General features: G+C 48.3%; 1 protein-coding gene across 7 annotated transcripts in view; it reads left to right on the top strand.

Annotated features, from left to right (window-relative positions):
• C3H4orf50 (chromosome 3 C4orf50 homolog) overlaps positions 1 to 27,152 on the top strand; it is a 120,414-nt gene that overhangs the window by 11,512 nt on the left and 81,750 nt on the right. For all 7 annotated transcript variants that reach the window (XR_011621569.1, XR_011621568.1, XR_011621564.1 and 4 more), the window contains 4 exons: positions 10,540 to 10,669; positions 12,090 to 12,217; positions 14,182 to 16,653; positions 24,924 to 25,088. Coding sequence is in view for 1 of the 7 variants with exons in the window: in XM_071093900.1 (XP_070950001.1) it covers positions 10,540 to 10,669; positions 12,090 to 12,217; positions 14,182 to 16,653; positions 24,924 to 25,088 (2,895 nt within the window). In the remaining 6 variants the exon portion in view is untranslated. The remainder of the gene's footprint in view (positions 1 to 10,539; positions 10,670 to 12,089; positions 12,218 to 14,181; positions 16,654 to 24,923; positions 25,089 to 27,152) is intronic.

Below are 27,152 nucleotides of genomic sequence, written 5' to 3'. Positions count from 1 at the left end.
GCTCGGCTCCATACTGGGTGTTTGCAAAGACATTATTTCATTTAATGCTTATGAAGGAAGGTGATATTAGCGTCTTCCTTTTGCATTTGAAGAAGCCGAGGCTCAGAGGACAGCATCTTTTAACTGTTGTCACACAGATATTAAGGGACCAAACTGGAATGTAATCAAAATTTCATGAGAGTCCAAAGTTTATCGTTTCTACTGTAGCAGCCTACCTTCTGCAATGAAAGCACTCATTCAGCTCCCACTTCTCCCCTGTGGTTCAATTTGCATTTAAGGAAAAATGAGTGAGCAACTGTAGCCCAAAAAGGAGTGCTCATTTTCTGGAAATAAAATTTATCTTCAAACCTGGACAATCCATTTAAAATTACCTGGAACCTTAAATGATCTGAATTTTCTCAGGATAACGATGTGTGTCTTATCCAGGTTATCTTAGTAAGGGCTTTATTGGTGGTCTTAGTTGACCATTTTACTGCTTTATCCTCCTATTCTCGCTCTTGTACATTTCCTGTTCATTCTTCTTCCTTATGTTCATCAGATAAAAGGAAAACAAAGTATATAACATTGGCAACTTGTTGTAATTTTGGAAAACAAATTGTGCCTAGATGGAAATTGTCATTTAAAATTCTCTCTTGTAATTTTCCTAAACATAAGACTTTAGACTGTTGGCTTAAGTCCTTCTTCCCCCAATCTCTCCATTCATCCTATCTTCCTCTTGTAAAAGTCCCGGTGGCCCAGGGGAACTGCACCTCGCATGGGGCTCAGCTTTCAACGCTGCACTGCAGGCTGGCCTGCACAGTCACACTTCTCTTGAAAGTTCCATAAATTGCCCATCAAGTGTGGTCCCCAGCCACTTTTGCCTCGGTCTCTCATCAGCAGAGTAGCTGAGAAAGCAGGGTTGCAACTCAGGAACCTGTGGAGTGTAGAATGCTGAGCCTTCAACACTGGAGTGGAGCAAGGTGCTCACACTCAGAGGTGCAGGCGGGAATGAGAGTGGAGATGATGGAGGATTCCAGCACATCTCTGCCTCCTACCAGCTGAGATGCTTTCGGGCAGGTTCCTAAATTCTCTGTGCCTCAGTTTCCCGAGTGTGAAATGGGATTAATACTGGGATGATGATAATACTAGTGCATCCTGGTGTGACTGTGCGAATGAAATGAGAAAGCACAGGGAAAGCTCTTAGCTTAGTGCCTGGTATATTTTGAGTGATCAATCGAATCTAGCTTCTGTCACTGTTAGCATCATCACCACCATCACCATCATCACCATCACGTCATCACTATCACCATCATCACCAACATCACCATCACCATCGCCATCGCATCATCACCATCACATCATCATCACCATCACTATCATCACCATCACCATCATCACCATCATATCACCATCATCACTATCATCACCATCACCATCATCACCATCATCATCTCATCACCATCATCACCATCACATCATCATCACCATCACTATCATCACCATCACCATCATCACCATCATATCATCACCATCATCATCATCACCATCACCATCATCACCATCATATCATCACCATCATCACTATCATCACCATCATCATCATCACCATCATCATCACCATCACCATCATCACCATCATCATCTCATCACCATCATCACCATCATCATCATCATCACCATCATCACCATCATATCATCAACATCATCATCACCACCATCATCACCATCATATCATCACCATCAGTGACACCATCGCTATCATCACCAGCACCATCACCATCATCATCACCATCACCATCATCATCATCATCACCATCACTATCACCATCATCATGACCATTGCCACCCTCCTCCTCATCTCTTCCTGGGCTTGTGCTCATCTAGTAGGATGTTGGGTAAGTCAGCCTCACTACCTACATTGTAATTTTCTCTCTCTTGACTTTTTATTTGTTTTCCCTGAGGGCTTATCCTGGACTGGAGTAGGTTAGATGTGAGTGTAGTTTGTCACCATTGAGCTGTCAGAATGGCTAGTGGGAGCTCAGGCCAACAGGTCCCCAGGGTGTACGGGGCCTGTGGTTACCAGCTCCTGTATCCCAGTAGCCTGTGGATAGGCTGGGAAGGCTGAGAGAACTGCAGTGACCTTGTGCAAAGGGCTATCTGGGGGCAGTTCTCTGGGCCAAGGAGCTGAGAACCTTTACCTGGGTCTGCTGCAGGGCAGGGCAGGTGGGTGAAGCCCCCTGGCTGATAGAAGACCTGGGATGTCAGAGGGGGCGAGGGGAAGGGGCTGGCTTTCATCTTAGGAGCTGCCCATCTGTTACTCACTTAATCCTCAAGCGACATGGCCAGGTAGGTGTCCTCTTGTCTGCTTCATAGAGGAGGCAGAAGGCTCAGAGATGCAGTGCCCTGTCCAGGGTGACACAACCAAAGAGCGAGGACCCGATGTAATTCCCATTCCCTGACTTTCCTGTCGTATCCACCCAGCCTCCTGGGTTGGGGGTTTCCCAGAGGCAGCTGTGGGCGCTCATGCAGCTGAGAACCGCCCTCTGAGGGTGTGGGGAAGGCACCAGCAGTGACCCCGAGTCAGGTTGCCGGGGCTCTGAGCCCACCTGGCGGGGCGAAACGCTGGGGCAGGAGAGCATTGTCTGAGTCAGCAGGAGAGGCCCCAGCCAGCCACAGGTCTGGAGACAGAGTGTGACAGCAGCAGGCAAGGTGTTCCCAGCTGGTTTGGAGCTAGCTGCTGCAGGTAAGGGCCAGGTCACCCGGGGCATTCCTAGGGCTGCAGGTTGGGCCCTGAGGAAATAGGCAAGGCACAGCATGTTATTCTCCTGGGGCTGCTGTAACCAAGTACCTCAAACCTGCTGGCTTAAAACCGCAGACATTTATTCTCTCCCAGGTCTGGGAGCCAGAAGTTGGAAATCAAGGTGGCAGTGGGGCCATGCTTCCTCCTGAGGCTCTAGGGGACAGTCTGCTCCTTGCCACACCCAGCTTCTGGTGGCTCCTGACAATCTTCAGCTTGCAGACGCATCACTCTGATTTCTGCCTCCATCTTCTCTTGGCCTCTTTCCTCTGTGTGTCTGTCTCTGTGTCTCTTCTCTTCTTATATAGACACCAGATCTTTATTGGATTAGGACCCAGCCTAATCCAGTATGGCCTTACCTTAATTTGATCACATCTGCAATGACACTATTTTCAACTAAGGCCACACTCTCAGGTATGATTTATTTTGGGAAGACACAATTCAACCCACTCCACAAAGTTATGTGGCAGATGACGGCTTTTGGTCTCTTCTCCTCCTCCAGGTATTCCCTGACCCCAGGAGCCTCTTCTGTCCTCCCAGGGCCCTCACATGCATGGCTGTCAGTGCTGGGCTGAGCCTCCCAAGGGCAGGGCTGGGGCTGGGTGCACTCTGCCTTCCCAGTGTTTGCTGAGTGCCGCAGGCACACTGACATGCTATACATTTATTTATTTGTTCATTGACTGCCAACAAAACATGCATCTTGCAAAACAGGCACTGTCTTCTTTATTTTCTGCTGCATTCCCAGCTCTAGCACAGTCCTTGGCACGGAAGAGGTGCTGGGTGAATATTTATTAAGTGCAAGGAGGGAGAAGGGAAGATAGCGCTGACTCTCAGTTACCGGAGCCTGTGTGGGTTCAGGCCCCTTTTCAGCCCTGAGGCTAAAAACAGATGATCTGGCTTCTGGGCTTGTTTAGGACACTAGTCTTGGGACGTGTGACCTCCCCAGTGGATTTCTACTGGATGAGAAAGAGCAGCAGTTGTGTCCCTGGTGGTGTCAGAGGGAAGAACCCAAGAGAGTGTGATTACAGGACCCTGCTGAACAAACTCTGGATAACATTCTCAGCATAAAATATCATGGAGCACGAACTCCTGACCTAAAGTGACCAGCCTGGCCAACATGGTGAAACCCTGTCTCTACTAAAAATACAAAAATTAGCTGGGCATGGGGGCATGTGCCTGTAATCCCAGCTACTTGGGAGGCTGAGGCAGGAGAATTGCTTGAACCCGGGGGGCAGAGGTTGCAGTGAGCTGAGATCATGCCATTGCACTCCAGCCTGGGTGACAGAATGAGACTCTGTCTCAAAAAAGTAAAAGAAAAAAAATGTCATTGGGTAATCACTGATCCTGCCTTCGAGCAATCTAAAACCGTGGCCCTTGAAAAACCAGGTTAGGAGAATTTCGACTAGCGAGAGGCTTGCTTTGGCTGTGTTTGTGTATCCATTTTATCATGGCTTTTGCATTTCTGGTATGGCTTGCTCTAACTTTCGGTGGAGGTGGGCTCTCCTGCCACTTACCGATGGGTTGCCCTTGGAGGGGACTCAGCACCGCTTCCTAATAACATCCCTTTGGGTATATGGGTTTTAACGGATGAGTTTGAGGGAACATGAAAGTTCAGACCATAATATGGTGGGACCAGGATTTGCCCTTTGGTGGGCTGATCCCATCACTGTGTCCCATGCCCTATTCCTTCAGTAAATACTGGTCAACAGGTCAACAGTCAGGATTTGATGGTATCCATTTGGTGCCTGTGCTTGGCTCCAGTCTGAGCTCAGTACAGGGGCTGGGGAGTAAGACAAGACTCTGTCCCACAGGATGACAAAACAGATTGAGGGAAGGGGGTAGGGGCAGAGGAAGGGCAAGGAAATGAGCCCTGTGGAGTCCGTGGGTCACTGGGGGAGGACCCTGGTGTTGGAGTGGAGGCTGGACCCAGGCTGCAGCGTGTGACAAGGCTGCCAGGCTCTGTCCATCTCTCAGAGGGAAGCTGATAGTTCACAAAGAGCATCTTGAGGTCAAAAAGGGCTGCCTGGAAAGGAAGAATCCCTCCTGAGAGGGCCACTGTGAAACATGAAGCGCCAGCCAGCTACCAGCTCTCAGGATGAATGTAGCCTGGAATTTAAAAATTAACGTGTGAGAACCCATCGATAAGGAAACTGCAGAGCCAGATGCGGCCCTTCGGTGGTGACTGTCAAAGGATCTCCCTCCATATAAGCACCCTGCCATGGCTGCCCACGGCCTCAGGATCAAGTTCAACCTCCTATCCATGGCATTCAAGGCCCCTGGTGTTCTGCTCCTTCAAGCTCAGTCCCCCATATGTCATTTCAGTCACACTGAGCTGCAGGTCCCTGAATGTGCCAGGCTCTTCTGCCTTGTAGCCTTCCGTGTGTCTAGAAGCTTCTAGTGCCCATCCCCACTCAGGCTGCTTAGAAGGCCTTGCGACTTTCTCTTTGTTCGTCGGGAATGTTGCTTCCTCTGGAAGACTTCCCTGATCTCACGTCAACTCAGTGCCCCCATGGTGACATGAGCCACCTCTGGTGGTCCTGATGTCCACTGTGCCCAGATGCCCACCCCCTCAGCTGTGTGCCCCTCATCATCCAAAACTGGTTCACTTTAGCTCCATTCCCAGTCCCTGGCCACCAGCTGTGAAGTGCTTGGTAAGTGAGTGCCTTGATGCACCAGTGAAGCTATTTGCTCCCCTGCCCCTGGGAAAAAGGAAGCTTCTGGCTGAAGGGACTGCTTCAGAGTGGCAATGCTGGAAGTGAAGCATAGAAATGGGGAAACGGTGACGAGGATCTAGTCCCAGAGATGTATGCCACAGATAGAAAATGATCACAAAAGCTGACTTTCGTCAGTTTTTGGAGTGCTTATTGCCTGTCCAGCGTGGTAATGTGTTGCATTCCCCACAACAAGCTTATGAGGTGGTAGAATTATTGATTCTCATTTTGCAGAGGAGGACACTGAGGAAGGGAGGTAAAGTCACTTGTCCAAGGAAGTGGAATCAGCAGCGTCTGAAAGGAGGCACAGGCTTGGCCCCACCTGCAGTGACCCCTTGGCTATGTCTGATGTGCTCTGGGAGCCATGGTGTGAACTACAGCAAGGGCAGTCATTATAAAAATGTTTCGTTTGTTTCATATTCACAAAGCACTTTCCTAAACAGGAACTCATGGACTCTGCAAGGTAGCTGGGGCAGTGCCCTGTCCACAAACCTGCAGTCTGGAGGATTCCCGTAGCTTGCCTGGGGTCATATGCTTCCTCCTGAGGTCATATGTTTTAGAGCAAGTCACTTGGAACCTTGATCCCCAGAGGAATGAGCCACTGCAAGGACAAACCGTGACCTGGGGAGGAGTTTGGGGACAGGGTTTCTGCTCAGGGTAAAAGGAAATAAGAACCATTCATAGTTGGCAAGACAAACGTGGTTTATCTGCAGACGGGTCTGAATTCTTTCCCGTGAGTGTGCCCTGGGCACCTGCCATGTCCCAGGTGCAGTGAGCCAGGCATGAATCTTGCCCTCCAAAAGTTTATAGGGGAGACAGACACAGTTGCAAACCATGACACTACAATGATGCTACGGCAGAGGTCGGCACAGGGCTGTGCCTGGCTTGGAGGGTCCCAGAGATGCTCGTGCAGAGAGATGAAAAGCCGGGTTCTTAAAAAGTCCTTGTCCACTGTCATCCCAGAGCTGAGATCACGATCCAATGTCAGGGGCTTTACGAATTACTGTATGATCCCGCCAGCCTCTGTGCCCTGGCAGTGTGCGTAGAGTGACCCCTGGTGGCAGCTCCGTGAATCTCTTTGTTGTTGGGGAAATTCCAGGCAGCCTTGCTCGCTGCTTGCTTTTGTGCAGAACGGCATATTACGCATTTGTTTCTCCAGCAGCAAGCGAGAGCTTTTAAAAAAAAAAGTGTTAATAATGTCAAAAAATAAAACAGGCAAAAGGGATGAACATGCAAATAACATAAAAGGAAGTACAAAATGGCCAATGGTCTTATAAAAAAATATGGTCAGCTCCATTAGTTAAAAAATAACGCCAATGAGAAAAACCTCAGGATCTCATTTTCTTCAGAACATTTGTCGAAGGTTGAAAGGGCCTGCAGCCATGTGGTGCTGGAGCTATCAGGAGTGTAAATGAACACATCCCTTTGGAAGAGCTGTCAACCAATAAGTATTAAATGCCTTTAAAAAAAGGTTTATGCCTGAGTCTCAGCCATTTGACTTCCACGAATATATCCAAAAAGTGATCGGAGGGTGCAGAAGAGTCATATACAGTCATGTGTATCTCAGCTCTGCTTGTAGTTGGTAAAAATTCAAAATAACTCGACTGCCCAATACGAGGGAATTGATTTGATCTGGAACTTTCTCCCTTATAGCAGAGAATATTAGGTAGCTATAAAAACCACACTGCAGAAGATCCTGTAGAGAAATGATCCTTCTATATCATTAAATGCAAAATTCATGAAGTAAAAATTTACATTTTGTATAAATAGAACTTACACAATGTCTATGCCTAGGAAAATGTCTATGCATAGAAAAAAGCCCAGAAGGGCCTCTAACACGTTCGTGTTTATGCCTGGATGTCCTGATATTCCTCATTTTCTTTTTCTTTCTTTTTTTTTTTTTTTGCTTATAATTGCACATGAAAGCTGAGTCCAGACTAAGTTACAGGCAAATGTTTTCTTGAGGGTTGAAATGTAGGACGGACTGATAGAGCAGGCAGGGAGAGAGAAAGTTCCAGATCAAGTTTAGAAACCTGAGCTCTGCTCCTGTTCTCCCGTCGACTTACTGTGTGACTTTGGACAAGTGACTCACCCTCTCTGAGTACTGCCTTCATCGGTTGGGACATGAAGGGGTAAACTAGACAATGGGCAATGTTTCAGTACAGCGTTGTCTTCTAGGTTGTCTCCACTGGATGTCACCTCCTCGATGCAGGGATCTAGGTATGCTTATCCATGGCCGTGTCCCCAGCTCCAGAACAGGGCTTGCCACATAGTAGGTTCTCAGTGAGCAGTTGTTGAATTGCATTGAAGTCAGCCTGGATATGATAATAAAATCCAAAAAGTACACCACCAGTAACCATTTCTACCTTCTGAGCTATGGAGTGGCCTCCACGCTGCCTCCCCAGCCTCCTCCTTTTTCTGTTTATGTAGTCCTTCCTCTTCCTTCAACTTCTCTGTCTCCCTCCTTTCACTTTGAATTTCCATCTCTTCCTTTCCCTATCCTATTCCCTCTCATTTTCCTTTGTCATTCACATTCTTTCACTTCCTTTCTTTGATGCCTTCTTTCTCTCTTTCATTTTCCCTTTTCCCTCTCACTCTAATGATGATTTTAAGCAGCTGACAAGGTACACAATTCTGGTTGAGTGGGAACCAAATGGATAAAGACAGGAAGCAGCTGAACGGGACTGTGAGAATGTGGACAGCTGCAGCGGTCAGCCAGGCCCTCTGGGTGCAGGCAGGTGGCCGTCAGGACAGGGTGCCGCTGCCCGGGCCCTCTGGGTTAATTGGTTCGGGTTGAGGCTCCTGCACAGGTTCTTGTTTAAAGCTTCTGGGTGACTGCATGATGTGGCCAGTGCTGAGGCCCCTGGCCTATGAGAAGAAAATGGACAGGACCCAAACCATCATACAGATCCACAGGAGGCCAGCAACCCAGAGTGGGAGGAGATGAAGGCTAAAGAAGGCCTCATTAAGGATTGGCCTTTAGGCAGGTCCCAGAAGGGGAGGAGGTTGGCCAGGCAGAGGGTGGGAAGAAAGATCCAGACAGTGTGCAAAGGCTCTGAGGTGTGGGGAGAAGAGTCCCTTCCAGGAGCACAGACGTGGGTGGGGGTAGCGGGGTGGAGGTAGGGGCAGTGAGGCCGGAGGGGGTTTCAATGTAACAGGAAGCGTTGAAGGGTGAGAAGCAGGGAGCAACCAGGTCCAGTTTCCATTTTAGTGCCATTGCAGGGGCCTGAACGGTGGGTGGAAGGGAGGGGCCAGGAGCAAGAAGCAGAGAAAGCTTTGCCTGCAGCAAGCAAGCGATCAAGGCCCCTCCCAAGAAGGATGTGCCAGCCAGGTGGCAGGAACAGCACACGGGAAGGTGCAGAGACCGGAGACAGCACGGATGCCCTGGGGCAGGCAAGCAGGTTGCTGAGAGGGAAAGCTGGTGCAAAGCTGCAGGGGTGGGAACAAGGTGCCCAGGCAGCAATGACAGCCCATAAACGGGCAGCAGCACCTGATTTCAGCATTCGTGCTGACCCTGTAGCCAGAGGGGAGCCAAGGGGAGCCTGGAAGATCAGCAGGTCTCCCATAGCTGCAAGAACCTGAAGGAGGTGGGAGGACCAGCCAGGAGTCAGATGCTGGGTCTGCTGAGGGAAGGTGAGGACCTCGGGAGCAAGTGAGAAGGGGACAGGGCACTTACCTGCTCAATTCTGTTTCCTCCTGGCCGAGAGTCACACCTGGCACACAGTAGGAGCCTAATAAATGTTTTCTGAATGACTGCACTCGTAAATCTAAAACATCTGCTTTTCCTCAGGTTCGATCTGTCCACCCGATAATGAAACATTTATTAAGCACCTACTGTATACAGGTTAGGGTGAGGGTGCAGACAAAATGAAGCCAAGTTCTCTTCCTAAAGGAGCCCACAGTCCAGTGGAGTAGGTCGGTGAGCCAGCCAACAGCACCGGGCTGGAGCACCTTAGTGGAAGCAGCCAGGGCCATGGGAACCCAGAGGAGACCTGTGCCCAGCCCCTCGTGGGTGGTGGGTGACAGCTGTTTTTGTTTTGTTTTGTTTTGTTTTGTTTGCCAATCCCACGCCTGTCCCCCATGGCAGGGGGAAAGGAGCTGCCTCTGAATTATCCTGATCTGCAGCAGGGTGGCAGCTGGGGAAGCTCCAAGCTGTGGAGAAGCCCAGGGGGTAGGGTGCTGCCAAAGTACCGGGCAGTCGCATTTGGAGCTTATTGACAGTTGAAGGACACGGTCCAAATTCCCTGGGCAGACACCCTCCTCCCTGGGCAGGACATGGAAAGAACCCGTGCACAGGAAGGGTGCCTTCTTCCAGGATGCCCTGGGCTGTGTTCAGGGTGACTCACTGCCCCCGCCCAGGGAGGAGGCTCTGGACCCCTGCACAGGAAGGGTGGAGCTGGGAGCCTTTGGTGCCCTTTAGGGCAGCAGTCCTCAACCTTTTTGGCACCAGGGACTGGTTTCATGGAAGACACTTTTTCCATGGGCAGTGGGTGTGGGGGGATAGTTTCAGGGTGAAACTGTTCCACCTCAGATCATCAGGCATTAGATTTTCATAAGGAGCACCCAATCTAGATCCCTCACTTCCGCAGTTCACAATAGGGGTCACGCTTCTACGAGAATCTAATGCCGTTGCTGACCTGACAGGAGGCGGACCTCAGGCAGTAATGCCTGCTCGCCTGCTGCTCACCTCCTGCTGTATGGCCCAGGTCCTAACAGGCCATGGACTGTACCAGTCTGCTCCATGACCCTGATTTAGGGGACCTGGATGCTTCTTGGCTGGACAGACACACTCCTCCAAGGACTGAACGCTGCCCTTGTTATCTGTGGACAGGAGTCCAAGTGCTAAGAGGGGACAGTTTGGCCTGGTGAACCAAAAGCACAAGGCCGGGGCTGTGCTGCCAGGCTGTGAGCTCTCTGCCCTCTGAGCCTCAGTTTCCTCACCTATGGAAGGGACTCAAGCTCCCTGCTGGGGAGGGTCCCCCGGGGATGGGCTTGGAGTGCACTCTTCAGCCAGGACACTGACGGCTCCTGACTTGCTCTGTCTTCCTCCAGGATGCTCTGGGCTGTGTTCAGGGTAACTCACTGCCCCTGCCCAGGGAGGAGGCCCTGGACCCCTGCAGAAGCCAAGGCTGGCGGAGCTCCCTGCGGTCCGATGATGCCCCTGGACAAAGGGCCTCAGAAGGTGCGTGGGTACCGCGGTGCATGGAGGACAGGGTCCCAGGCAACACCCACCAAAGGGCTAGCTTGCTTCCTCCTCATCATGTCCCAGTGATGCAGGGGGAAGGGGTGGTCCCCCCTCTCTACAGACAAGAATCGAGGCTCAGAGAGATAGGGTCCCTCACTCAGGGTCACACAGCTGCTGCAGAGGGGATCAGAGTATGCAACTCCCACCAGGGGCCTTTGGCTCAGGCTCAGCTGAACACAGGCTCATACCCTTGGCCGTCGGGAGGGTGCCAGCCAAGGGGCCTCACAGGCCAGCAGGTTGGCAGCAGGGACATGCTTTCACAGAAGTTCGTATGATGACCAGGAGCCATCCTGTCCCCCCATTTCCCACGTGACACCTCCAGTGTGAGGCAGTGAGAATCGCACTTGGCAGGTCTGGAAGCTGCTGGGGCTTAGAAGCCTCTTGTCCCTGATGTGAACCAATATCTCTCTCTCATTTTTTTTGTTTTGTTTTGTTTTTGTTTTTGAAATGGAGTCTCTCTTTGTCACCTAGGCTGGAGTGGAGTGCAGTTGTGCGATCTCGGCTCACTGCAACCTCAAGCTCACGGGTCCAAGTGATTCTCCTGCCTTAGCCTCCCAAGTAGCTGGGACAACAGGCTCCCACCACCACGCCCGGCTAATTTTTGTATTTTTAGTAGAGACGGGGTTTTGCCATGTTGGCCAGACTGGTCACAAACTCCTGGCCTTATGTGATCTGTCTGCATTGGCCTCCCAGAATGCTGGGATTACAGGCATGAGCCACCGTGCCGGGCTTGAGTAGTATCTTATAATATCTCATAACCACCTCCGCCGTGGATTCCAGAGCCCCTGCACTCAGAGAGCCTGACAGCCATGGAGGCCAACTGGGCATCTGTGGTTTATTTCCAGCCCTCCAGCCTCAAGGGCTGTTTAGGGATGGCATTATCTCGTATATGTGTAACACAGTGGTGCTGCTGACTGATGCAGCCAGCGTTCTCCCGTTATCTCATTTCTGGGGAGCAGAGCTGCTACGTCGACCCAGGTCAGATGTGTCCTCATGCCAGCTGTGCAGGGCTGGGGTGAGGCTCATTACCCTGTTTGACAGATGAGGATGCTGAGGCTTAGAAAGGTTTGGTGGATTTTGTCCCGTGCAGGAGTCTGTGGGCTGCAGAGGTGGCTTGGAGCCCTGGGGCCTCTGCCCACCTACTGATGGCTGTTTCACATCTCTGAGCCTCAGCTGCCTCCCCTGACCAAGGTGCTAGTGGTTATCAGGCTGCCCTTGGGAGGCATGATGAGGCTCACAGTCGGGGGTGGCAGGGGGTGCCATCTTACCCAAGCCCGGGGGACGTGGTCCCTAGAGGCAATCATGGCAGAGCTCCTGGGAGCGTCTTTGTAACCCCCAGGGTCTTGTTGCTTTCCAGGCCAGTTCCTGGAGGGGCCCTGCACCTGGAGCTGCATCGGGTCTGGACGGGCCTCTTCTGTTTTGGCTCCAGGCCCGGAGACCACAAGCGAGCTCCCCGGAGACCTGGCGGGATCCGACCGTGAACAGGTGAGGATGGAGGCTTTCTGTGCACGTGTGCAGTACTCCTGGGTCCCCTCAGCCCTGTCTCGTGCGGGGTGTGTGGCCACTCACAGGAGGTGGGAGGGGTAAAGAAGCTCCAGGTCTGGAAGAACATTCTGGAAAGAGTTGAGAGAGAGATTTGAGGAGAGGAAATGAAACATCCTGAGACCTGGATGGGGAGTGGGGAGGAAGGGGGTCAGCTGGGTGCCAGGCCTGGGCTGCCATGGAACAGACTTCCTCTCATTGGCACCTCCTGACACCCACGAGGCATTGCTGCCACCTCTGCTCTGGAGAGGAGACGAGACTCCAAGGGCTGCTGTGACTCCCCAAGGCCCCCCGCTTGGAGGTGGACCCCGAGATCCAGGCTCGACAGCCCACACTGCCCCATGCTGGCCCTGAGGGTCAGGAGCCTGTGTCCCGCCTCACCTCCCGTGGCTTGCTCTGAGGCTGAGGCAGTCGTAGCCTTTCTCCACTTCCATTTTCTTGTCCCTGAGAAGCAGAGCCATGCTGGGACCCGCGAGCCCGGCTGTGGTTGTGTGGTTCTAAATAGAGAGGCCCTCCGTTATCTCTTCATTCATTCACGTCCTGCTCATGATGCATCTCTTATTTTTGTTGTTGGCCATCGCATCCCTATATGTCTCACTCCTCACCACCCCCTTCCCTTGAAGCCCAGGGCAACGTCTTAGAACACAGAGGTGCCCCATTTGACAGGTGAGGTGGCTGAGGCTCCAGCAGGTTAAGGAACTTGCTCAAGGTCACACCCAGGATTGAAGCCAGGTCTCTAGGTCTATACCTCTCTGGGGCAAATGCTCTTTTCTCTATGGGCAGCTGGGAGAGGGGCTTGGTGTCTGGATTGAAGGACATTGCAGACAGAGGCAAAGGCAACAGAGGAAGGGGTGCTGCCCACCCACAGCTCCAGGGAGCAGGGAGGTGGTGACCCCTCCAGGCAGGGGCAGCGCTCCTGGCCTTCAAGCCCCCTCTGCCTGAAGGGGCTTTGCTGCTTGTATGTCCACCTGTAAAGGCTCAGACTCCCTCTGTCCTTTGAGATGCTCCCTCTGTCCTTCTCTTCTGGGTCTTAGACCAGCTGAGCCTCTCCCAGCTATTCTAGGGGTTCCACTGAGAACTGCCTGCAGCCTGCCAGGTCTGGGAGCAGCCCCAGGGACTCACAGTGAGCCTAGCTAAAACCAAAATTCATCCTCAGGCTTCCCCAGCCCAGCCGGGGCCCTGCTGTGAGCTGGGCTCCTCCTCTCTGGATAAACACATCAAATAAGCGAAGATAAAAATACATTTAAAATATCAAGGAAACACCTCCTATGTGCCCAGCACTGTTCTAGGCCCAGGAGTTGAACAAAGATGAAGTCCTGCCCTCAGGGAGTGGACGGCCTGCACGAGCCCCATCCATGAGAGCCTTCTACAGCGCTATTCACAGTCTGCATCTGTGCTGCCCAAGACGGTAGCCACGGGCCACACGGGGCTAGTGCCACCGCAGAACTGAGTGTTAACCTTGATTTAATTACTTTACATTTTAGGAGCTCCATGTGGCCCATGACTAGTGGATTGGACGGGGCAGGGCTATAGGGGGAGTTAGATGATACAGACAGAAATATATAATATGGTGTGAGGGCATGGAGGGTGCTGTGGGGGAAGATGACATGGGGTGGATGGCCCGAGAGTGAGTCAGGGAGGGCCTTCTCAAGGAAGTCATTTGCACTGAGATACGAATGGAGCCAGGGAGCGAGCCCTGAGGGCATCTGGGGCAAGGACATTCTGGGTAGAGTGAAGAGCACGTGCAAAGGCCCTAGGGTGGTGCCAGCTGTGTCCTGTGTGGGAAAGAGCTTGTCCCCTGTGCAACTGGTGAGGAGACATGGAGAACCCCAGGAGGTGAGTGGAGGTGGGGTTGCTGAATGGAGGAAAGGGCTGTTTCACACCTCATTTTCTCTCTCCATTCGTAGCTTACTCTGGCAGAGCCTAGCTTGGATGAACAGATTCTTCTCCTGGTCTGTGGCTGCCCCCCAGGGGAGTGCTTGGACAAGTCACTCCTCCCCGTGGACCTGGCCCGGATTTCAGAAAATCTAGCAGCTGACCCGGCCACAGAGGCCTTTCTCCTGGTGCAGACGTCCGCACTCCCTCTCTGGGGGCCGGCTGGGGACTCCGCTTCTTGGCGACCACTTCTGCTCCAGGAGCTTCCCTCAGATGGACAACAAACCCAAGAAGAGTTCGCCACCAGGTCCCCACCTCCTCCCAAAGCCACAGGACCCCCCAGCTGGGATTGTCACCAGGCAAGAGACTGCAGTGCCTCCCTCTCCTATGAGGCCCCCCACGTTTCAAATCACCAATTTCCAAAAAAATACCCCAAGGATCTGAAAGACACTTGGAACAATGGAGGAGGAAGCCTGGGGAGGAGAACTGAAGAGGGGGAGGCAAGGGGGACTTTGGGCAGGAAGGGGAAAAACCTTGGTGAAAAGCACCAGCCAAGTCAGGAAAGCCGTCAGAACCTGAGCTTAGAGAACGGGGCTGGAGCCACAGAGGGCGTGCAGGACCAGAATGGGGCTTCAGAGACCAGGGCTGCCACCTGCCACCCTGGGACCTGGCGGGAGTTTTTGATGTCTCTTCTACAGGGGGGGGCCTCAGTATCAAAGGAGGGTCCCGAATCCCTGAGAAGGAGGGAAAGGGTGGAAGGATATGTCTGGGGTCTCCGAGGAGGACTGTCATCAGAGAAGGAGGAAGCGGCGCCCCTAGCCACCTTCTCCAGGTCTCACGAGATCAAAGAGCTGTGGCCAACAGACAGTCAGCTCCTCGCAGGAAGAGGCAGAGCCGTTGAGAGGACAGCTAGGGACAAGGAGGAAAACCAAATGTGGCTTGGAAATGCTCTGCTTCTGCAAGGAGAAAGCCCGGAGGACGAAGGGCTAGAGGAGAAGGATGAGGCATCGCATCAAGAAGCATCCAATCCAGGGTGCAGGGGTGCCCCGGAGGAGCCTGACTCCCAGGAACATGAGAGCAAGGAAATGCTTTTCTTCGCAGGAGAGACAGGTCTGCCTCTGTTTCCCAGATTTGCCTTATCAGCTGACAGGGGTGAACCCACTGGTCACAATCCACAGGCTGTGAGCAAAGGACACGACAGGTGTGCACTCACAATCGATGAGCTTGCACGGGAGGTGGAGGCTTGTTTCCAGCAGCTGTCCACCCTGCAGCCAGGCCGTGGGGGCTGGCGGCGCTCAGCCTCTGCATGTCGGGGAGAGAACTGGAGCTTTGCTCAGAAGTGGCACAGTGGCGGGGAGACAGCTCACTCTCAGCAGGTTTGGGGAAATCGGGGTATTTGTTCTGATGAAGAAGCAAAGTCTAAAGAGAGTGATGAAGGTGATAAGCCGGGAAAGACCATGGCCCTGGGAACCAGCGAAGTTCCTGGTAACCCAGGGACACTGCCTGATTGGGATGAAGCCAGCCCAAACCCTTCAGAGGGGCCCGCGGAGCCCTGGGGTGCCCTCGAGAGAGTGAGGAGCAGGTTTCGTCAGCTCATTTCTGGGTTGAAGAAACAGCGACGCCAGATTTTACACGACACCACCAAACTTCACGGAGACCAAGAGCGGTGCCATGAAAGAGTGTGCGCCCTTGAAAGAGAGAGAGAGCGAGAGGTGACAAAAATATCCAGGCTCGAGCGGGATAACCACAGGCTGGTAGGGGACATCTCTCAGTTAAAGAAAGAACTGGACCAATATTTACAGGTCATCTCCGACCTTGAAGACTGCAATGGGAAGAGTTACAGCAAAATTTTGGAGCTTGAAGAGGAAAATGAAAAACTGAAAGGGAATCTGGGCCAACTTCAGAAATCCATGTCTGAGAGTATCGGGAAATCCAAAGACACGATGGAGCAAGTCACTCTGGAAAACTGGAAGCTCCAGGCGCTGATCTCGGAGCTTGGCATTAGTTACAAAGAGCTGATAAAGGATATCGTGCTGGGAATAGAAGACATGATCCGGGCCTTAAGCGGGGAGAACGAGCACCTTCTACGCAGGGTCCATGTCCTGGAGAGGGAAGTCACCTTGCAGAGGAGCACGGATCAGGGGCGTTTGGTGAGGGGAAGGGAGCACCTCCAGGGAAAAGCCAAGACGCACACTGTAGACAAAGAGGTGCAGGTAACTCCACTCGCAGGGCAGCTGCTTTCAAGGGCCTGTGGGCCACTCTTGGCGGAGGAAGTGGGTCTGGCTGCAGGGCAGACAGGACCTTCCACAGGCGCTGGGAATTCTAGATGCGGTACTGATTCTCCCCCTCCATCACTGGTCTGGAGAAACACTGATGTAGCCAACAACCTGCAAGGAAATGTCGGTGGAGCAGGAGTGAAAGAAGCACCTATGGAGAAAGATAAGAGGCCCAGGTGTTCTGTGGCTCAGGGGCAAGCTCTGAGGTCCCTGAGCAATGGCCCCGCGGTAGGTTGGGTCTGCCTGACAGCTTACTCATCACACACGACTCTGTTCCAGGGTCCACCCCATTCACTTATGCAGTTCACCAGAGTCCTGTGAGGGAGGTACAATCATTCTCACCACTTACCAGATGACAGAAGGTTGGTACAAAGAAAACAGAGAAATGCAGTCAGCGCAGTCGCACAGCCGGTGAGGGGTGGAGCAGGGACTCACACCTCGGTGCTCTGGTCCCAGGGTCTCTGTTCCCACCTGCCATGGGAGATTCAAGCCTGCCCCTCTGCTTAGGCTCCAGCGGGGCACCCAGAGAGTGTTCATATTTTAAGATCAGACCTTGCATTTTCCAACCCTGGGGTTTTTTAAGCAGCCCAAGTCCTAATTCTGTATATTGGGTCTTGAAAGTTACAATGAAAAGAACAATGGGCTGGAGAGCATGATAAAACGGGGTTCCAACCAGGCTCTGTGCTTACAGAGCTGTGACTTTCAGGCCACATGCAGACTTCTCTGAGTCCCTCTCCTCATCTGTGGACAGTTCTTGACTGTTGGGAGTCCTGCAATAAAACACTCATAATATTGCTATGGTGGCCTTCGCCATGTGTAGGATATTTAGTGTTGAGACCCTGGCATTCATTCATTCCATTTTCTATCTCTGTTTTTCTCTCCCATCTTGCTCCACCCTCTCTGCCTCCTTTCCCTTCTCTGTGTCTCCTTCTCTATCTCTCCATCTTTCTGTCTCTTGCTCTCTCCCTCCTGCCTCCCTTTCCCTCTGTCTCTCTTCCTTCTTTCCTTTCTCTCTTTCCTCCCCACCCCCAACAATGTTATTAATCATTTCAAAGAATCTGTTTTCAGTTTTATTGATTTTATTTATTGTTTGTATTTTATTTATTGGTTTCTTCTTAGATCTTTATTATATTCTTTTTTTTTTTTTTTTTTGAGGCAGAGTCTCACTCTGTCACCCAGGCTGGAGTGCAGTGGTGTTATCTCGGCTCGCTGTAACCTCTGCCTCCCATAATCAAGCAGTTCTCCTGCCTCAGCCTTTCAAGTAGCTGGGACTACAGGCACACGCTGCCATGCCCAGCTAATTTTTTGTATTTTAGTAGAGACGGGGTTTCACCATGTTGCACAGGCTGGTCTCGAACTCCTGAGCTCAGGCAATCTGCCCACCTAGACCTCCTGAAGTGCTAGGATTACAGGCGTGAGCCACCGTGCCTGGCCTCATTATATTCTTTCTTCCACTTTCTTTTGATTTAATTTGCTGTTCTTTTTCTTGCTTCTTGTGTTGAAAACTTAGGTCATTGATTTTCAGCTGTTCCTCTTTTGCAATCTATGCAATTAAAGCTATAAATGTCTCTCTAAGCATCCCACACATTTTGAGATGAAGTCTGTTCACTTCAAAATAGTTTCTAAGGATTAGAGGTAAGGAATATGTATTGCCTATCTACTATGTGCCAGGAAATTTATGTACTATCATTTATTCCTCAAAATTGCCTCAAGATGACATTGTTAGGGCCAGGCGCGGTGGCTCACTCCTGTAATTCCAGCACTTTGGGAGGCCAAGGAGGGCGGATCATGAGGTTAGGAGTTTGAGACCAGCCTGGCCAATATGGTAAAACCCCATTTCTACTAAAAATACAAAAATTAGCTGGGCGTAGTGGCACGTGCCTGTAGTCCCAGCTGCTTGGGAGGCTGAGGCAGGAGAATCGCTCGAATCCGGGAAGCAGAGGTTGCAGTGAGCCGAGATTGTGCCACTGCACTCCAGCCTGGGCAACAGAGCGAGAATCCATCTCAAAAAAAAAAAAAAAAAAGACATTGTTATAGCTAGCCCTATTTTATTGATTTAGAAATTAAAGTCAAAGAGGATGAAATAAAAACAAGCAACAATAACCAAAAAAAAAAAAAAAAACAAAAACTAAAATAGCTTTTAATTTCTATTATGATTTCTTCTTTGACCCATGGGTTATTTGGAAACATGTTGCTTAATTTTTAAACATCTCTGGAATTTTTCAGTTATACATTTGTCCTGGATTTCCAGTTTTATTTCATTCCTGTCAGAAAGTATACAGTATGTTATTTTAGTCTTCCAAAATTTGTTGAGACTTGTTTTATTGACCAGGTTATGGTCTATGGCCAACAGTATATCCCACATGCCCTTGTAAAGAATGAACAGTGTTTGATTGTTGCATATCAATTAGGCCAAGCTGGTTAATTGTCCTAATCAAATCTCTTCTGTCTTTGCTGATATGTTGTCTATTAACCAAGGCATGTTTTAAAACCTTCCACTCTGAGTGTGCACTTGTGTATTTCTCGTTTTAGTTATGTTATTTAAAAATCTATATATTATAATGTTCTTTAATTCTTATTTATTTGTTTATTTATTTATTTATTTATTGTTGAGACAGTGTCTCGCTCTGTCACCCAGGCTGGAGTATAGTAGTGTGATCTCGGCCCACTGCAACCTTTGCCTCCCAGGTTCAAGTGATTCTCCTGCCTCAACCTCCCAAGTAGCTGAGACTATAGGCATCCACCATCATGCCCAGCTAATTTTTGTATTGTTTAGAAGAGATGTGGTTTCACCATGTTGGCCAGGCTGGTCTCAAACTCCTGACCTCAGGTGATCCACCTGCCTCGGCCTCCCAAAGTGCTGGGATTGTAGGTGTGAGCCACTGCGCCCAGCCAATTTATTTTATTTATTCACCATTTTTTCTATTTGTCTCATCTGTTCTGTTTTCTTTTATTCTTTCTTTCGCCCTTTTGTTTTTGGTATTAATTATATTTTGTTATTTATTTTTCTTCTCCATTAGCTTATATTTTAGTATTATTCTTTTAGTGGTTACCCTAGGCATTTCAAAAATGTATCTAGTAATTATTTAAATTCACTTTAAATTAGTTTTCTTACCATGTCCTGATTAATGCAAAAATTTTTCAATAGTTTAACTTCATTTATTCTCTTTTTACTTTTTATTATTTATTTTTGTTATATATTACTCCTATATAGAATAAATCTTATAAGTCACTGTTATTTTAAACATCATATCTTTTTCATTTACCCATATCTTTACATGTTCTTGTGTTGTTCATTCTTTTTTACTCTTGTGGCTCTGATTTCCTTTTGCCTTAAGAACTGTGGGTTTTTTGTAGCGAGAATTTTCTGGTGATTAATTTTCTCATATTTCTTTTATGAAAACAATTTTTTAACCTTCATTAATTTTTTTTCTTCCCATTGGGTTTTGAATTTTAGGTAGCCAGGTATTTCACTCTCTTGGCTCTTCAAAGTCTCATTCCATTGTCTTCTGCCTCTCATAGTTTCTGTCCAGAAATCAGTCATAATTGTCATTGTTTTTCTCCCTCACTCCCCCTGAAATAAATGTGTTGTTTTATCTCTGACTGCTTTTATAATTTCCTATTTATCTTTGAGTTTTGGCAGTTTCACTATAATGTGCTTTTATGGTTTTATTTGTTTTCGTCCTGCTTGTTTTTATTTTTAAAAATTTTTTTTGAGCTTCTTGAGCTTGTGTGTTTATGTCTTTTTTGTCAGACTTAGAAAATTCTTGATCATTATTTCTTCAAATATTTCATTCTCTTCTGTTTTCTTTTCCTCTCCTTCTAGAAATTCAGACTTTTTGGTTCTATCTCACATCTTTCAAAAATCCTGTATCAGTTTAAAAAATGTGTGTTTCTGTTTGGATTTTCTATTGACCTACCTTTTAATTCACTAATCCTGTATTCTACTGTGTCCCATCTTCTGTTAAATCTATTCAATGAGTTCTTAACTTCATTTATTATATTTTGCAGTTCTAGAATGCCCATTTTATTCTTTTAAAAAGAGATTCTGGTTCTCTGTTGAAATAGTCCATCTGTACATCCATTTTCTTTATTTTTCCTATGTTTTAAAAATATATATAGATCATAATTATTTTGAAGACCTTGAGGATTTTTTTTTCTGCTAACACCAGTATTTGGATCATCTCTTTGCCTGCTCCTATTGACTATTTTGTTTATTGGTGAACAGTCACATTTTTCTGCTTCTTCATGTCTAGGACTTTCAAAAACTTTTATGTTGGACATCATGTATAATATGTTATGAAGATTCCTGATTATTGTCTTTCTCCAAAGAATGTTCAGTGAATTTTATTCTGGCAGGTAGTTGCATGATCAGCAGATCATCTTATTCTTGTGTAGGCCTATTTAAGTTTTGCCCTCAGACCTAGTAGGGCTTGATATTATTCCTAAGGTGTGGCCCTTGCTCTTAGGACTTGGCCTGTCAGTGACATCAGCTGAGTTCCACAGCATTCACCAAGTCCTCTCCACTTTGGCTTTGCCAGAACTCTGCCATCTTCTCAGAAGTGTGTGACCTGTGACATTTCACCGATTAACCTCCAAGCTGCTGTTCTTTGCAAGGCTTAGAGTCTTCTACTGTGTCACAGAGATTATGATTCAGCCAAGGACTCAAGGGACATTTCTAGGACGATATTTGGGCTTTTATTCTCTGCAGCTCTCTCTTCCCTGTTACTTTGTTCCACAAACCCCAGCAGTCTTAGCATCCCTAAACTCCAAGCTCTATTTCTCCATCTAGAAGGACCACCACTTTCAGCTTGGGCTCTATTTTCAGGACCATTATTTGGAAAATGTTTCAAAGAGAAATCCAGGGAAAATGTGGAGCCTGCCTTGTTGTGCATGCTTTTTCTTAAGGATTGTAGCCCTGCACCAGTCATCTTCCAATGCCTGCAAAACATTACTTGTATATATTCTCCCCAGATTCTATAGTTGTCCAACACCAGTGAGTAGGAGTGTGGAAATCTGGGGAGCTGAATACTGAGCTGAGACTTTCAAGGTTATAAAAGAGCAGGGAGGAAGAGCATTCCAGGTAGAGGAAAAAGCGAGTGGCCAGGCCTTGAGGCAGGACAGAGGCTGGCTCATTGGAAAAAGAGAAAGTAGCCAGCATGGCTGGATTCCAATGGGCAAGGAGGGGTGTAGTGTGAGATGAGGTTGGAGAAGCTGTCACAAGTCAGGCTGTAGAAGGCTTGCAGGCCCTTGTTTTGATCTTTTCTAGATGTCATAGGAAGCCATCAGAGGGTTTTGAGCAGAATGATGTGACCCAATTTATACTGCAAAAAGATCTGCCTGCTCTGAGAACAATGATTTGGGTGAATTGAAGGAGAACAGGTTGAGAGGAGTTGGTGGCTGGATAGCCAAGAGGTGACACTGGGGTTGAGAAATTTGGAGTGAAAACTGGAGCTGGAGTCCATGGGACTTGGTGATGGACAAGAAGTCACCAACACCCGATGTGTTACTCTTTGACCTAAAACCCTCTGTGGCTTCCTACTGCACTGGACATGAGATCCCAGCTTCCTACAGTGAGCAGTGCTCTGGCCCTGAGACCCTCAGGAGCTTCCACTGTTGCTGCTTACACCCCCAGCCTCCGCACTCCATGCTGCCACCTCTACCCTCATTTTTCACCTTCTTCATCCACCCCTCCCTGCACCCAGCTTTCTCCTCTAGGTCTCCTGTTGGGGGGCCTCTCCTCCAGAAAGCTTCTCCCCACCCCCAGGCTGGGTTCTGTGCAGAGATGAGTCAGAGCCAACTCATGTGCATCTCTTCCCAACTCTGCCTTCAATGATACCATTTTGGTAGCTTGTAGTCATCATGGTGGGAATATTTACACCATGGAAACTGGCAAATGCTACAAATTGGTACTGTCCCCGCAACCCAGAATGTGGTTGCTATACAGTTGCCACCCCCCAACTGGATGATGTCTCTGTTCAATGCCCCCTTCAGGTCGTCACAGCCTCCTGGCTTCCCTTTATCAGGCTGTATTGAATGTTAAATTACCTGCCTGTCATTCTCCCCACCAGCCTGAGCTCCTGGAGGGCAGTGTCAGCACCGCCCATCTCAGGCCAGTGTACAGCCAGCACATGTGCTCATGATGTCTGCTAGACAGCAGGAGACTCACTGGGCAGCTCACAGGGCTACTGTGTGGGGCGGTCCCATGGGACAACAGGCTGGTCCCGCCTACACAGCCATTCTCTTTAGAGGATACTTGGGTGCTGTCTGAGGGCCCATGGGAAAAAGCCCCAGTCCAAGTCACTGCCAGAGGAGGGAGGCAGAGGAGGCAACGTACTTCCCAGAAAGGCCAAGTTGTTTTGAAGTCTTGGAGCTGAATTTTACAGGACCATTCGGAGCACCCATCTGTTCTTGACAGGGCCCAGCCTGTGCATCTTAGGCCCACGTGGTGTATATTTCTATTAATTAAAAATATCTTCTTCTGCTATTGTATTTTTTTTTTTTTTTTTTTTTTGAGACAGAGTCTCGCTCTGTCACCCAGGCTGGAGTGCAGTGGCCGGATCTCAGCTCACTGCAAGCTCCGCCTCCCGGGTTCACGCCATTCTCCTGCCTCAGCCTCCCAAGTAGCTGGGACTACAGGCGCCCGCCACCTCGCCCGGCTAGTTTTTTGTATTTTTTAGTAGAGACGGGGTTTCACCGTGTTAGCCAGGATGGTCTCGATCTCCTGACCTCGTAATCCGCCCGTCTCGGCCTCCCAAAGTGCTGGGATTACAGGCTTGAGCCACCGCGCCCAGCCTGCTATTGTATATTTTATTACAAGAGAGATGCCCCAGCAGCCATAGAGTTGCCTGTATTATTCCTTCTCCTCCGCTTCTCCCTCGTCTCTCTTTCCCAAGCAGAGTAGCTTGGGTTCCCCCCCTACCTACCCCTGCTAGGTCGGGATGAGTTTTGGGGGTCTTACAACTCCCAGGGAAGCTGCCTTCACAAGGGGGAAGGGCATTTGAGAAGCATCTGAGTTTCTGGGCTCCTAAATCTTCACAAATGGAACTTTCAGCAGTGCTGTTCCCTTCTAAGGCCGCCTTAGCAGCATGAACCAAGAGCTTAAAGATGCTCATGTCGGGCTGGGCGTGGTGGCTCATGCCTTTAATCCCAGCACTTTGAGAGGCCAAGGTGGGTGGATCACCTGAGGTCAGGAGTTCGAGACCAGCCTGACCAACATGGAGAAACCCTGTCTCTACTAAAAGTACAGAATTAGCCGGGTGTGGTGGCACATACCTGTAATCCCAGCTACTCAGGAGGCTGAGGCAGGAGAATTGCTTGAACCTGGGAGGTGGAGGTTGCGGTGAGCCGAGATCACACCATTGCACTCCAGCCTGGACAACAAAAGCAAAAATCCATCTCAAAAAAAAAATAAATAAATAAAAATAAAAATAAAAAAAGATGCTCACGTTGTTGACCCGGAAATACCCCCGATGATCTCAGGGAAAGCGTCAGAGGTATGTCCAAATATTTATGTACAAGGGTCTTTGTCACAGTTCCAATTATAACAGCAAAATGTTAGAATAATCCGAGTGTTCAGCACGGCCACAGGAGGCTGCGCATATACTAACAACAGCATTTTCAACATTATTTGGTAATATGGAAAAACGCCCAGGACATGGTATTAAGGGAGAAAGCAGAAAACAAAAGAAATATATCGTATTTTAAATTTTATATAGAAAAATATGTGTTAATATGTATGTATTTGTATACTTGTGTGTATGTATGTGAGTTATTTAAAAAAATAAGAATTTAGACTTCAAAACCATTTGGGGGCAGTAGCACCTCTCCCATTTTGCCACACTTCCCACAATGCAAAGCCAGCCTCTTCCCTCTCACTGTCCTCCTTCCCAGAATTTCCCTTTGCCATCTGAATGAAACCCGCTACTCTCATGTTAGATCCAAGAAGAGTAAGAGGCAATTGTGTATTGATTTTAAGAAAAGTGCCTGTGGGAGATATAGTGTCTTCTGTTTTATATAAATGTATTATGCTTTAGCGTAATAAGCATCTCATAATTTGATTGGAACATTCAATTTCACTCATCACACTGTTTCAGTATAACAGTGACTGGCATCTATTACAGCAGATTCTGGAATGCCACCCCACTGCATATATTTTTGAAGCTAATATTCCAGGCTGTTATTCTGGGACTCTCCAGGCCCTCCCCAACGTCCCCCTCCGGAAACCAAGCAGAACCACCCACTCTTATACATGCACATGTCGAGGGGCTTAGCAGGAAGTCTGCAGAAAATCTATGGATAATAAAGCTTCTGCAGGATAATCGGATTGGGAGTGATTTCTGCTACCCTATTTTCTAAAACTGTTTTACTGTAAGGGAAATGTAAGTGGAAAAAAACAAAACAAACTAAGGAGTGGGGAAACAGGTACAGTTTGTTGGCTAAGGCAAATTGTTTGGAAGATAACCTAACAATTTCTTTCAAATCCGTGCGTTCCGCAGCCCCAGGACTCAGAGGCAGAGGTTACTGAGGAGGATCCCAGGCTGCGCGCCCAGCAGCTCCATCACCGGGTGCTGACCCTGCAGTGCCAGCTCCGGGACCAGGGCGCTGCCCACCAGGCATCTCGGGATGAGGCCGCCCGCCTCCAGGAGGAGCTCCAGACCAAGGTGTGGGAAGCACTTTCTTTCCCCTCTTGTCAGTCAGGGCTCCCACACCCCAGGCCGTTTGGGGAGTGGATAAGGACGAGCTGAGCGCTCCCTCACCCTTCCAGCTGGTTGGGAGCAGGTACTGGATTTTTATTTATTTATTTATTTATTTTTTTATTATACTTTAAGTTCTAGGGTACTGGATTTTTAAAGTATAGGACAGTACTAGGAAGGAAAACACAGACTCTATGATCCCTTCTCTGTTAAATTTAAAAATGCACATATGTGGTTTCTTTAAAAAGTCAAGCAGGTTTACAGTGTCATATAAATAAAAGTCAAAGCCCTTCCTCTGTCGGAGGGAAGTGGATGTGTCCATGACACGGTGGTGCAGATGCAAAAGTATACAGGTACCAGAATTGCACAGAATTTAACACGCAGATGCACACGCGTAAAACTGGAGAGAGCTGAAAAAGCTCAGTGAATTGCGGCCATTTCAATTCCTGGTTGTGATATGACACTATAGTTTTGCAAAATATTCCCACTGGGGGAAACTGGGCAAAATGTACAAGGGTGCACTCCAGCCTGGGTGACAGAGCAAGACCCTGTCTCAAAAAACATGTACGAGAGAGTTCTCTGTATTGTTTCTTACAACTCTCTGCAAATCTTAATCTTCTAAATTTTTTTAAATAAAAAATATAAAAGCTTTCCTTCTTCTCAACCTCAACCTTTTCTGACTTCCAATATTTTTTCAACCCTATCTACCCACTTTCTGAATGTGTGTAGATGTGTACATGTTTGAAATTATACCGTACAAAACTATTCTGCATCTTCATTTTCTCATTTAAGAATCTTATGGTATTTTCATATCAGCACATACAAACCTCATTCATTTAAAATCGTGTGTATTATGTCATCATGAGGCCAAATCATAACTTGTTTAATCAAGTTTTTTGTTGGTGGAAATTCAAGTTGTTTCCATTTCTTTGCATTACAACCACAGCTTCAATGAACATTTTTGTCTCTTGGCATATACATCTGCTGTATATCTAGATGGAAAATTTCCAGCAAAACAAAGGATGTATAAATCATTAACTGTGATAGGTAATTGCAAATAATCCTCCAAAATGATAGCATCTTTTGCTATCATTAGCAACGAGTCTACTCATTTGCCCATAACTTGTTATCCTGAATGTTAGCAACTTTACAATTTTTGGACAAGTTGATAGTTGAAAAATACAGCCTCAGCATTACAGTATAATTTCTGGCTCTTCTCCCATGTGTTTTTTGTAAGATCAAAGCATGTTATATGTAGAGTTTTATGTTCATTTGTCCATGTGGCTTCATAGTCCTCATACGTGTGACAGTTTGTGTAGTAATCTATGATTTTTTGTCTATGATTGACTGTGTAGTAATCTATTGGGTGGATGTGGTTTCCTTAACTATTCCCCAATTGTTGCATCTAGAGCTATTTCTATGAACTTACAGATAACTGTTTATATATAACAGTTCGGAGAACTGGGACTACTGGCTCTAAAGGTGGGAATATTGTTGAGTCTTAGCTACGTATCACAAATTGCTTTCCAAAGTAGTGGTATCCACTTCCATGCCACCAGCAATACATGAGTGTGTCTCGTTCACTGGGTCTTCAACCAACACAAGAGCTAGTATTGCTTTTTTCTCTTATCTGTTACTGGCCTGTGGGGAGGGGGTGTGTGTGGAAACTTCAGTTACACATGAATTAGACTTTAAGTATATTTTAAATTATTTTCATTCTTTTTTCTTTCTGCTCAGTTTCAGTATTTCCTTCAAATCTCTCTTCCAGCTAAATAGTACTCTTTGGATGAATCTAATTTGCTCTTAAACTCACTTTAGTTCTTAATTTCAGTTCGTCTATTTTGCAGGTTGAGAATTTCCCTAAGATTCTTTTTAGCAGTTCTCAGTTTTATGATGAAATTTTTGTAATATAATTCCTGAACATCTCAATCGCAGTTGCTTTAAAGAGGAAGAGTGTCTCTGATAACTTTATTTCATGTTCTCACCAGCAGTGTAGGAAGGTTCCAACTTTTCACCCTCACTAGCATTTGC

Source organism: Macaca nemestrina, chromosome 3, assembly GCF_043159975.1.
Source record: "Macaca nemestrina isolate mMacNem1 chromosome 3, mMacNem.hap1, whole genome shotgun sequence".
NCBI lineage: Eukaryota > Metazoa > Chordata > Mammalia > Primates > Cercopithecidae > Macaca > Macaca nemestrina.
This window is presented reverse-complemented; position numbering and strand designations above follow the sequence as displayed.